The sequence below is a fragment of the Prinia subflava genome, chromosome 5 (genome assembly GCF_021018805.1).
Source record: "Prinia subflava isolate CZ2003 ecotype Zambia chromosome 5, Cam_Psub_1.2, whole genome shotgun sequence".
Lineage (NCBI taxonomy): Eukaryota > Metazoa > Chordata > Aves > Passeriformes > Cisticolidae > Prinia > Prinia subflava.
The window spans coordinates 9,095,807-9,108,992 of NC_086251.1; the positions used below are offsets into that span (position 1 = coordinate 9,095,807).

A 13,186-nucleotide genomic window follows, 5' to 3' on the forward strand; every position below is an offset into this window, starting at 1 on the left:
AGTACACCCCAAAAGCTTAGTAGTGGTGCCGGCAAGCACACACAATCTCTGTCAGACACAGCGATCTAGATTTAATTATCTTCAAGTGCAAGGTGCAAAATACTCTACCACGGTTTTTCTAAGACCTTATAAAAATGACACTGTTTACTGAGGTCACAGCTCTGCACGGTCTCCTGATGATTTTCACAAATGTGTTGAGCTGCTGAAGTGTCTCACATCCAGGGCATCTCAGGATCGTTATGGGAACAGGGTGTGATATTTTAGACCAAACCTTCCAGGAACCTCCCAGAGAACGCTGCTGTGGAGTCCTGATCTCCCCGTATTAGTGTCCAGAACAAATTCTAGTTATAGCAACTGTGTATACCACACTTCTTTTTGGCTTTTCTTTTATTATTTAATGAAGTGACAGAGAACAGTTGGAGTTGTATGTCCAGATGCTTTTGGAAATGACCACCCCAATGCTTTAGGGACTACTGGCTTTGGAGGCTTGGTTTGTGTTTTCACATCATCTCTCTGGCAACCTGTGTTAAGTGTTATTGCATCTTCACAGTATCAAAAAGAAGTATTGGTTTTATTGTGCTTATTTTAAAACCAGTACATTTAAAAACATCCAAACTTAGATAAGTCAGCTATATAAAAATATCCATGTAACAACTCACATTATACAGCAAAAAAGAAAGCACCTCTGTGGAAAGCTTCCCCCCATTCTTGGAAGGAGAGCTGTCTTTAGAGTTGTTTCAGTAACATGTACTTATACGTATACACACACAAACCCAGAACTTCAGCCACAAAAATCTGTCCTCTTATGTGGCAGAGGAGACAGAAGGCCCAGAGGGGTGATATGTCTCATTCTTTCTCCATCACAGAACTGCTGCCATTCACACTGCGTGAACAAGAGTAGGGCTCAGATAAAGTGTGAAAAGCAGGAGATAAATTAAGCTCCATGTGGCACAATTCCTCCCAGGGAGCAGCAAAGCCAAGGGCCCACAAACAGATGTACCTTTCCCTGTTGACAGAAGGAGCAGCTGCCACACTGGACTCTGCATCCCTGGCTGGGAATGCCGGGGTCAAGGACAAGGGCCACCTGTGCATCTTGCACATTAAAGCAGGAGCCAGGGGGCTGCTGGACACGCCTGCAGCACCACGAAACCAACAGGGACACAGAAACTGTGTGGAAACAAAGCTGGTATCAAACTCTTCTCTGGGCAGGGGGCTCAAAGGGTTACCTCTAAACTGTCACATGCTATTAGAAAAGACAACTAAATAACTTAAGTCTGTTTAAACATTAGTGTTCTAATCTTAGGTGCATTTCACTATGGTAAAAGTGGGTATTTGAAGAAAATACTTGGCTATTAAAGATCTTTGCAATGGTTTTAGAAGCACCTTTTCCATGTCAGGCTCTAACCTATTCAGAAAAGTTAGCTTCTTATTCTTCAAAAATGAAACTGTAGTAATTATATACTGTATTTAACCATGTGAAAAGAGTAAAAAAGCTATTTCTACGTGGTTTCTGAGGTAATAAGCTGGCATGTTAAAAATAATATTAATGCAAGTCATTCAGTTGTGAGTGTCCCTTGCCCATCTTCCCTCTATGAGGGGGTGGACACGGTGATTTCAGTAAAGTGGAGAAAACATGTGTGAAGCACTGGTTGGTACTTTGTATCATAGTTCATCATGGTTTCTCGTGAGGTCCTCCCCATAATTAGTAGCTTGACTTCCAACAAACATATTCCAGTTGTCTAGAATTTCCTCTTTTGTTAGTTTTTGATCCTGGTAGGAGGAAAACAAAACATCTGTAAGAATATTTTCAAAACTAAGTCAAAGACACACCAGCACAGACTTGCAAGAGCCCTGGGAAGCAGGTTCAGCAATCATTTGTAGCTGCCACAGGGAGTGAAATCTGGACCTCAGTGGAAGACAGAAGTCCCACAGGCTTCAATTGGGTCAAACTGCTACATGAAAGTTCTTTGTAATGAACCCACTGCCAAGCAGTAGGAACAGTAAATTAACAGTGGATTGATTACCTGGTACACAGTTTTGCCCTGTGGTTTGGTCCATCTTCCTGACAGTAAAAATGAAAATCCTCTTGTGCACTTTGTGGAAGATGGTTGCTTATGTTAGCAATCTACACTTTCTGCATTAAGAGTATTTTGGCTTTCAGGTTCCAGCTTTGCTTGCATTACACTTCTGAAGACTACCATGTGGAATATAGTGTCCCTCATCAGAGTCAGTGTTTAAGTGAAAGATGTGTGCCTGAATATAGAACTGAGAGTGGTTTTGCTACCCCTACATTTGAGTACAAGAGGTATCTAAATGTAGCTTTATTTTCCTCTTTTAGTCTAATTTAACATGCAGAAGTCATGACCACTCTTAAAGGAAAAAGTTTTTTTGCTGTGTTAAAATGTCCAGGCTTTAGGTGATAGTTTCTCATCTCACCTAATGAAAGCCAAGGGAACTTCTAGTGTGATACAAAGTCATAAAATACAGTTTAATCTTAATACTACCAACTGCAACTGGCATGGAAACATTAATCCATTAGCAATTCTAGCCTCTCAAGAAAAGTTATTAGGAATAAACTCTTCCAAGCGGCTTTTAAAAAACCCACCAGACCTTATATAACTTCTTTAAAAACGATACTGGAACACTATTTACCTTGTCTACATCAGATTCGTGGACTAAGTGCCTGGCTTCAGCTAGTGCATGATCATAGTCTTGGGGGAGGATCCAGTGCTGGATCTCATCTTTGTCCATCTTTCCATCCTTGTTGAGATCACGAAAATCTGAAAACTGCTCACGCTCTGTAATTACCCAGTCAGGCTCTGGTCCACCCTCTTCATTTGCAAACATATCAGCTGGAGAGGAAATAAGGGTCTTACTTGAGTCCTATTTACTTTGCAAATTAAGCACAAACTAAAGATATTTTTGACAGTGTTCATCAGAGGAGACTGAACTTTTCACTCTTTGCATAGTGTCTCTGTACAGAAAAAGAAATGTGGGGTATAAATAGAGTAGCTGTATCTTTTCTCAGGCCTATTTCTTCACTGCTGGTGATTCTGCCCATTCTCACACTACCTGGTATCATACCTGTGCACTGCTGGTGGGGCTAACAGGAGAGGTGAACATGCTCAAAGACCATCATCTGAATTTCAGAATGAACAAAATCCTCTATGGATCTCTGGCTGAATAGCAGTCATAAGCTTTAGTGCTAGCCTCGGTCACATGGGGAGAAAGGAACTTAGCCATTTTATCTTGTCCCTGCCAGCAAATGTCTTTGTGGATAAGATCAGACTCCAGCCAGCAGAATGATTACAGGAAAAAAGGCACAGGGGGAATTTAGGCAAACAAAAATTGCTAAATGGAACTTGCATGCATTTGTACTGCTTTTAGACAAGTCTGTGTAAGAGATATTCAGCTTAGCGGATCAGTTCTCTTTTAACCATGCAGTGCTGCAGCACACTCCAGTAGAAGACACTCTTCCAGAAAGACACAGCTGGAGCAGTCATGAATCATGGTGCGTTCTGTGAGGAGCCACAGGCACAGTGCACTTGTCACAGACTGGTACCTGGGGAGGGAGCACCGTTTGTGACACAGGACGCAGAGTTCACACACACACGAGCTGCTCTGCTCGTCACTCCTGTGCTACACTTTGGAAGCATTGCTAGGACCACGCCGCAGTGGCAGCTGCTTTCTGCATGAACACAGCAGAGTACCAGTGGTTATTAAAACCAGCTGACTTTTAAATGTTCTTTACATCACAGGGCTTTCCAAAAACGAGTGGTGTACTCATGTCATTCTTCTCATCACAGTGGCTAATCCTTTCCTGCTCACCAGGACTGCTTATTCCTCAAGCCTTCTATTTTTCTATTTAGAATTAAAATCTGCTTTGTGATACTATTCCTCTCCTCTCCAGTGCCTTTTGGATTTGGTTTTCAAGGATATGCTAAGGAAAAGTGTACCCACATGGATGGTGTGAGGGTCAGAGGCTGGCTGGTATCTGAGGGAAACATAAATGCTGAATGGAGAGGCACAAATAAGCCCCTGACCCTGCAGTGTGAGTGTGTACACTGGGCTGAGCTTCTCCATTGTCACTGTCCCCAGTGTCCCTGAAATACTCTGTTACCTGCCCATGCACAGTGAGAATTTAGTTCTCTCCGCTCAATATTTTTATAGATATTTTGCTCTGCTGCTTGTATAAATCTAAACCAAATTTTGTAAAAGACAAAATGGGAGGAAAGAAGAAAAAGGAGGGTGGAATCATTCTATAAGATTCAGCAAATCTCCCCAATGAATACTCCAGCTACAGACTGAAATGCTTCTTTTTGTAATTCCTTATAAACTAGCAAAGAAGAGAATTAGTTCTCTGTTGGTTTCTTAATCCCAACTTCATCAAAATTTAAAAAAATTACAACTGAAAAAGGAAAGTAGGAGTATTTTAAGCATAGTTTTCTCAATTCATGAAGAAAACTTCAGACAACACATTCACTTTCTTTTTTCATTTTTTAAAGTGCAAATTATATTGTTTATTTGAAGCAACTGACATGTCCTGTCAATTTGATTTTTATCATCCTTGCCAATGTGGGGTGATCGTGACTAGAACATTCTATGTTCCTATCTATAGAAGACAAGAAAAACCAGCATTCACATGGTAACAAATGTTGACAATTACCTTATAATTATATGTAGGTAATGTCACTGAATGAACTGAAATTACTGTGGAAATTATGCTGCTCTGTTATTTCAGTCATAGATGAATAGCATTCACTTTCTGGGCTAAATATAATTTACAAGGAACAGAGCCCCCTGCCATTAATTAGCATGTGTATATTGTTCCTGATTCTATGTGAAGTGATCTTTATAGCACCACTAGAAACAGAAAGGTTCATCCAACTTTGCACTAATGCCTTCTTAGTGCTACTTTCTGGATTTTAAACTCATCAAAATATAATGGTATCATCACTACAGAAGTATGGGCTTTACTTACTAATTAAACTAGGAAAAAAACTAGGAACAATGTGAATGTTCTCTTTTTGCAATGGTTGCTTCCCAGGTGTTTTGGATATTTGAGAACCATCCAAACTTGGGAAAAGATCAATTAATTTTCTGATCCTCCTGCATTTCTAAACAATGCCTTCAAACAGCAGCTAACATGGTGTAATACATGAAGAATATCTTCACCATTAAAAACATTATTCCAGATTCTCTTCTTTTGTTTCTCATATAACTCTTAGCTATGAGAATAAGAGGAGAATTTTGTGCTGTGAAGCATGAGGAACTTTTCCTGGTCATGTTGCAATCCACCCAAAATGAAATTAAACTTGCTGGGTCGGATGGTTGGTGTAAAATGGTTGAACACAGAACTGTTCATTCTGGGTTCTTACTACTACTGCAAATTTGAGAGAAGATGGAAAAATGGACTGGAGATTATATAAGAAACAAGTAACGACACTTACCAATGTACTCATCTTGATCCACAAAACCATCCTCGTTTTTGTCTATGTCTTCTAAGGTTTCCTGGAAAACAATTTTGCAATAAAGTAATCAAGAAAAAACTGAGAGCTCTGACTACCTGCCTTTGATCATTTAATGCTCTGAGGCTTTGACCTGCCCCTGTACACAAATGAATGTAGTGTCACTAAATCCAGTTTGACTGCTGTTTACACAATGAATATACAAGTATCCTTTCATGTTGAAAAAAAATCCCTGTATGAATGAACTGCTTACGTTAGGGGCAGATATCAGCTTGCATGAAACACTCAGCTGCTGCATGTCAGTGCACCCTCCTTTTAACTTGGTTTAAGTCTGTGCCCCAAGCTTGTTTCTTGATTCCATTTAGGAGCTATCTAAGTGGCACTTAAAAACTCTTTCTTATATTGAGATTTCTAAACCAAATGAATATCATGAAAGGCACCCTTTCTGTTCCCCATTTAGCTATTATGTGTGTGTCTCTTTCTCAACCCTGCCTGGAAAGGTTAGAGAAGCCTTCCAAGTTCATCCATAAAAGTAGAAACAATGGCATTGATTTTGCTTCGCTTACTAAGACAACAATGTTTTTCATGTGTTCAAACTCCTCTGGGTGAAGGAAAGCAGTGAATTCTTCACGAGTGGCAGCCAAGTCTCCATCCAGATCTGCAGTTTTGAATCGTCTTTCATCTCTGGGCAGCATTTTCTTAAAACTGTGCTGATCAGTGGCATCTTGGAATTCTTCTGGATTTTCTGCAAATGAATCAAAATTACCTCAGAAGTGTTTTCCTTTAAGACATACTAGCAAAACAAAGCTGTCTGAGTCTAGAAATAAAAAGGTTTATTGCCAGAATAATTGTTGTTCTAAACAGAAATTCTCTTCTCCATAAAGTTTTAAATTCACGGGTCAAGTACTTGGTTTGATTTTTAAAGGTGACAGTAGTAGGGATAAATTTCTGAACATGCCTTCTGTTGCAATGCAGAATAATGGATTTTGCAGTATTGTATATTATCCATCACTGATTTTTTTCATCTGCTTTTACAAGCACCACTTGGCAGCATTTGGGGTAGACTTCATTCACAGAAGTTTTCTTCTTTAGGAATCAATATGATCCACACAACTTTTCAGTTTTAAGAAGAGCAAACCAAGGAAACAGTTTCAGAAGGTGGCAGACTGACTGAAATTATCTGAGTGCTACGCCTCTGCTACAGGGAACCTAACAATTATATTCAGTTTAAAACAATGACATTTTTTCAGGTTGTTCAATGGCATAAAGGAACAGTATTTGATATAATTTTTAAAATAGGATCATTAAACTGACTTTAAAAATGAAAAATGCTCGTAACAATTTCACAATTTGTATGTTGGGAGACAAACACATGTGAAAAAGACTAGGCCAGGAATTACAGATGGGAATTTTAAGTATAGATTAATGCAAGCCCACAATGCTGCTCTCCAAATCTTGGGGCTCAGAGGGAGCAAAGACAAAGGGCTGAGAAGGGTTCCAGGGATAATTCTGCAGTGTCAAATATTTCCTTTCACAAATGTAACAAGCTCCATTTTAATCTAAGGTAGACTTTGGAATTATTATTGCTGCAGGAGGCTTGCTCTACAAATTGCCTCTGTGGTAGGTAAATATTGTCTTCTCATTTCCAGTAAGTATAAATGGTCAATTAATACTGATTTGTTGCTCTGTCAGTATTGCCCTTTAACTTAAGTCATCTCTTCTCCTCCTCTTCCTTCATTAACTTATAAAAGCAAAGGGAACGTGGAGGGAGGCGGGCAGAATTCAGGTATATTTTTCAATAAATGTTTCTTTTGCCTGATTTGTTAGGGATTTTCATTTACAGTTGATCACAGTCTGAAGCATGTTATTCTGCAAGAATGATTTTAATCAATAACTTGGCTATAGCTTAGACACAGACTAAATTTTTAACATATAGACTTAAGATTTTAGAGACTAAATTCACAAATACAGTTAATTAGACAATATATTTTTTAATTAAAGTACCCTTTTTAATGTTTAAATTAATATATTTCTAACTGGAGGAGACTTTAATTCAGCTGTGTCAGTATATTTAATGATACTTCTAGAAAACTTCTGTGTGCTAGTGTACCATGTGCAAAGGGCTGCAATAAATAACTAAAAAGTGCTTTTGACCTCTGAGCATCTATAAAATTTAATGCAAGCTTCAAGAGTCCTAAATGTGACACCAAACTCCTGTTGACAGCAAGGCAATAAATCATATTTTATAATCTCAAAAATCCTTGATCATACAATCTGAAGATGTTCTCTTACCTAGATAATAACCATATGTGGCTTGTTTGTATTCTTCCCAGGCAATTTTATCATCCTTGTTTAGATCATAGTCTTTCCAAACTTTAGCCACATTTTCATAGATGTAGCGTTTCTGTACTCGTTTAATCCAGTTTTTTAATTCCTCTGTTGTGATATAGCCATCTTTGTTGTCATCTATTCTATCCACAATCTTCCTGCAAAAAGAGATCAGCATCTTTAAATGCTGGCAAAAAACCAAACTGCATGTCAGGCCAACTTTAGTAATCTTTATCTGACCCTGATTTTCCACAAAAATGGAGTGCCCCAAACTTCTAAAAGCCGTCCTACTGGTTAAGGCTTTCCTGCATTTTACACATCATCTTAAGGAATATGCCTCTAATCATTATTCAGCATTGCTGAAGTAATTCAAAAGGAACTTGCACAACCAAAATTAGTGAGCAGAGAATTCCTGGCTTTCTTATGTTGTGTCTCCTAAATTACAGGGATCTGTTCTTCACTGCCTATAGGGAGTGGCCATGCTGGCTCAGAGCAGGAGACACCAATTTCACTTCAGGACAAGGCCTGCACTCAGACTTGCTGGAGGCAACCAGGGCAAAAATCCAGGACTTGGTGGACACCTGCAGTTTCTCCTTTGGCTTTCCCGCAGACTGACACCAGGGTGAAGTGAGTTCTATGACTGTGTAATGCTGGGGATGCACGCCAGGTACAGTCTCCCCTTCCATGCCTGTCCCTCCACTTGTTTCTTTTCTTTCATTCCCAATGGAAATCAGTACTGCTGGGGCTGCCAGGAATGCCTGTTACTCACTAAGGCAGTATCAAGTCTGCAGCAGGTCTCCAGCCATTGCTGACGGCTGGGCTATAAACCTCTGTCCATTGTAAAGGTGCCAGCCTCAAGCACTGCTGAAATCAGCAGGAGTGAAACATTCTGCACACAGCTGCAGTTAAAACAAAAAGGACAATATTCTCTCTACCATTTATGTTCTCTGCAACTAACCTCTCTGCAATTAATCTTTCTGCAATTGATAAACACCACCATTTTGGGGCTGAGCTTGTAGAACTGGCTTCTGTCCCTGCTCCTGGAATTGAGCACAGCCAGCACATCCACCTTGGTTCTGTGGCACATCCACACTGGCTTTGGGCACATCAGCACCCTTCACCCTGCCCATGAGGTGCAGGGCCAGCCTGTCTGCAGGTGCCCTGTGCCTTGTCCGGTGGCCAGCTCATGCCATGCCTGTGGAATACTGGCGTGCCATTGGAGTGCAGGGGTAAGAGCAGGAGCTGACTTGTGTAAATCCTGACTTAACATTCAACAGGTGAGTTCCCTAAGCCTCCAGGCAGCCATAGGACACAGGGAAAAAGATCTGCACTTTTAAACATTCTTTTCAATTCCACATCTTGTTTCTCCAGAAAGTAACCACACTTGGCCAACTGGAACTGCTCAAGTAGTGAAACAGTGTCTCTTCCCAAGCCTTTGTTACAAAAGTGGCTGCTGAAATAACAGCAGCAGCTTCTGCTGAACTTCTCTATCAGTGAGTCTGATAATATCCGACTGAATTTATAAACACGCTGTTTCTGAGTTATGGGGATAAAAAGGGGCTGCTGAATTTCCTTTCTGTAAAGTGTGAATTAACTGACTAGAAAACTTTTTTTATTTTGTATCAGTCAGTTGCCAGTGGTTCCTTTCCCTGCATGATGGACTCTATTTGTCACCAGATTTTCCCCATAATTAATTTAATCTGTTTAACTCGTATTTCTTTCTACTGTTAAGGTGTTAAATGATTATGCTAGTAGCTCTTGGCAATGTGTAACATGAAAGAAGTCAGGACTGTGTACCAGAAAATGTTTCATGCCTCCTTTCCACCTGTTTTTATAGGTTAATTGGATCCATGAGCACTATTCCACCCCACTTCTCAGCTGAAGATGGGGACAGTGAAACAGCGTTACCTACAGGCTCCCAAAGGCACAGATAAAAAGCTGTTGTATGGACTGTGGACCTCACTTTTCTGCTGTTATTATTGGGATGACCAATGTGCTGCCACATTTCCTAAGCAAGGTAAAATGGTTTATAAATAGAGCAGCATGCACTCTGCTTAGAACAGCAGACAATATGTTTCTGTCTTCTCCCAGAAATCATTTAAAAATAGCTTTTAATTAAATCTGCCTTCCTGCCCTCCAGTCACTTGTTGAGAAGTGACTCTAACTCACTGCAGAAGGTGCCCATAACAAAAATGGAGGGAAGGAGTTCGGTGTATCTGATAATTAAGCCACAGATGTTTTTTTAATATTCTTTTTACCTCCTAGTGTGCTGCTATCCAAAATTACAAGGTTTGGAATTGCTGGAAATTATGAAACTTTCCCCAAATCCCCCAGGAACCACATCCCTAATGTTGTGATGCACAGTGCTCACCCCACAATGTGTCCTCAGAGGGCCACTTCAGTCACCTCCATTTAAAAGGTTACAAACTGTGGCTGTACTTTAACATGCCTGTGCCACCCCTCCAAAGGGCAATCACTGAGATCACTGGAAGTTAAATCTTCCCTTGCTGTGTTAACTTTTGTAAAAATTGCTTTAAAACAGAGGTATTGTTAAATCGTTATCTCCAGCTGAATTATCTGTACTAGTAAGTGCAGACCAATATTAGGAGGGCATGTCCATGACGGTGATACAACCCATAAGAATCTAGGTCATAGATCACGTATGCTGAGAACATGGTTTCTTTTGCTCCTCCTTGAAACAATAAGGTTGTAAATCACTTCTGGTAATCACTTTATCTGTTTACTCACTGAGACATGTAAACAGTAGTGACAACTTTCAGAAGGATCAAGAAGTTACTCTATGAGATTACAGTGCTACTGCTTACGGTAGGACCAGACAGAAATTTAGCAAGTGCCACTCCCCGTCGAAGGGAAGGCAGGGGGAATCTTAGTGAGAACATGCAGGTATTTTAAACAATCTTCTTTGTGGTAACTACATTATAGGATCTTTCTTTAACTCCTATTAGATTTAGTTCTTCTTAGTGATCTGGCTTCCTTTAGGTGTAAAGGAGTGAGAAGCAGTAAAGTAAGGCATGGTCCCTGTTCTTTGCATAAAGAGCAGCATGGAAGTAATAGCAACTGAAACACTGTGAGCAAAGAAGTCACAAGTGGAAAAGCTGTGGGAAGCTGCTTGAAGTAGACCTGTACACGTAGCTGTAAAGAAGGAATGGTTTAAACTCAATTAACACTGATACGGTGTGGGCAAGTGTCCCAGAGGCAGGGAGCTGCAAAGCCCTCCGGCTGCAGGTCCAACACCCGGTGCAGCGGCTCCCTCCGCGAGGCTTATTGCTGTGGGGCCAGAAAACGCAGGAGAGAAAACCACCAAAGCCATGAATTGTTGGCTGCTCCTTTGCAAAACCTGCGGGGTGTGAGAGAAGTCGAAACCCAGAAGTTCGACCCGCAGGCCACACTGGGGTTCAGGGCACCTCTCCGGGGTGCAGGCTCCCGCTGCACCAGCCCCTCAGGGCGGGAAGGGTCCCGCTGGCCCTCGCACCCTCAGGCAGCCCCAGGCCGCTTCCTCCGCTCCTGCCACCTCGGGCCCTCCCCCTGCCACGTCCCCCGTCCGGGCCGGGCGCTCACCCCAGGCGCTCACGGCTCTCCTCCGGGCTGAGCTGGTCGAAGCTCCTCGCCTCCTCCTTGCCCAGGAAGGCCTCGTGGTCGTATTGGAAGCCGGGGCGGTCCTCGTGCTGCGCGGCTCCGGGCCGGGCCCGCTCCTGCCGCGCTGTGGGCTTGCCCAGCGCGCCCGCCGCCAGCAGCAGCAGCAGCAGCGCCTTCAGCGCCCCGCCGGCCGCCATGCCCCGCCGGCCCGGCGCTCGCAGCCCCGCTCCGCTCCGCTGCCCGCCCGGCCCGGCACCGCCCCGCCCCGGGCCCGCTCCGCCCCCGGCCTGGCCATTGGCAGCGCGCCCGGCCCGGCTGCGCCACGTCCGCACAGGGGCCCGGGCGGCGGGGCCGGGCCGCGGGCACAGCCCTCACGGAGAGCCGCGGAGGGGCCGCTGCGCCCGGCCACCGCCGGAGCGCCCCGAGCCAAGCCTGACAAACACCACGGCAGCTCCAAACAGCGGGTCGAGGCTGTCCCGCCGCTGCTGCTCCTTCATCCAGAGCGCCGGGCTGATGATGGTTTCTGCTGTCATCCGAAATTGGCTGGGAAAGGACAAAAGTGTGATCTTAACACAGACGAACAAAACCCTCCACGCTGTCTTGAAAAAAACTGTGGGGGGAAAAGGTTGCCAGCACTCTCACAAAGGGTATTTATCGTGATGGGGTCACTGTTACCTCACTGCAAGAGAATCGAACTTGGGATCCTGAAAATGTAAGAGAGGGGAAGCCCAAACCATACAGTAAAGAAAAAAGTTTCGGTTTGTTTTCCCTAAAGTGAAATTTATTTTGATCACAGCGGTGAAAGTGTCTAGACAGAGGTAATTGATTCCCTTTCCCAGTATGATTCTTTTTCCTGTGTTACACACGTCATTCACAACTCGAGAAATAGAGTATAGCTAAGATTGTCATTGTGTGCAGTACATTGCAGGGTAATGACCCTGTTGCTAATGGGTCCTGTGGTGAACTGTGCTCCACCACCAAGGCTGCTCTGTCCATTGTAACTTTAGACCTGAGGGTGTTACTACTCCAAATTGCAACCACTGGTTTGTTAGCCCAGCCCACAGGGTATATGAACCACGCTTGATGGGGCCTTTGGGTGTACCACTAACACGGATGTGTAAGACGCTGCACCAGACAACAGCATTCGTTTGTGCTGCTGTTATACTGGCAGACCTCCTCTTGACCTAAACCTCATGTGTAGCTGAGCTGTGTTTGGTAGAGGATTTGGTGTTTGTGCTCGTGCAAAGAGTAAATAACAACCATGCAGGGCTAGTGGTGATATGCCTTAGAACCTTTGGCAACAACAGCAGATTTCAAACATTAAAACAGTCAAATATGTTTGCTTATTATTAATGTGAAAAATACGGGATGTTCACTTGTGTTCTTATGGGTTATGGTAGGTTAAAAATCATAAAAACCGCTGTATATATGTCATATGAGAATGTAACCTTAGTTTCAGCCCGCCTTGGAATTCCCTGATAGGGATGCAGGCAGCACCCTGGAATTTCCATTTAGAAAAGAGACAAAGAATTGACGGGAAACCCTGGCCTTCTCTTTGGCATCAGAAAGAAGGACCCATTAAGCTAAGCAATCAGTCCTTCCCCCCATGGCCGACAGAGTCTTCAGAGCGCCATCATGGTCAAAATCTCCGAGAGGAACTCTTTCCATTCATGAACTTCAGTGTCCATTCACCCACGGCAAACCAGAAAGGGACACCTTGCAACACACCGGGAAACTCTTTTCAGCTGGCCGGAGACCACTACGAGTTCGAATAACCAAGCCCGGAAACAAAG

At 42.8% G+C, this 13,186-nt stretch overlaps 1 protein-coding gene across 1 annotated transcript; it reads right to left on the reverse strand.

Annotated features, from left to right (window-relative positions):
- Positions 1-543: 543 nt before the first annotated feature.
- On the reverse strand, positions 544-11,666 carry RCN1 (reticulocalbin 1). The gene is made up of 6 exons (XM_063397956.1): positions 11,376-11,666; positions 7,761-7,954; positions 6,035-6,213; positions 5,451-5,511; positions 2,653-2,852; positions 544-1,770 (listed from the first exon to the last, which is right to left on the reverse strand). Exons 1-6 carry the CDS (start codon positions 11,588-11,590, stop codon positions 1,663-1,665), a joined length of 957 nt encoding a protein of 318 aa, XP_063254026.1. The 5' UTR covers positions 11,591-11,666; the 3' UTR covers positions 544-1,662.
- Positions 11,667-13,186: the final 1,520 nt, after the last annotated feature.

What these genes read in the sequence shown, in the direction of transcription:
- RCN1 (XM_063397956.1), bottom strand. Translation starts at nt 11,590, where the DNA reads ATGGCGGCCGGCGGGGCGCTGAAGGCGCTGCTGCTGCTGCTGCTGGCG. An exon ending in GAGAGCCGTGAGCGCCTGGG is followed by an intron (nt 7,955 to 11,375) that starts GTGAGCGCCCGG and finishes CTCTTTTTGCAG; the next exon opens with GAAGATTGTGGATAGAATAG. An exon ending in CACATATGGTTATTATCTAG is followed by an intron (nt 6,214 to 7,760) that starts GTAAGAGAACAT and finishes ATTCATTTGCAG; the next exon opens with AAAATCCAGAAGAATTCCAA.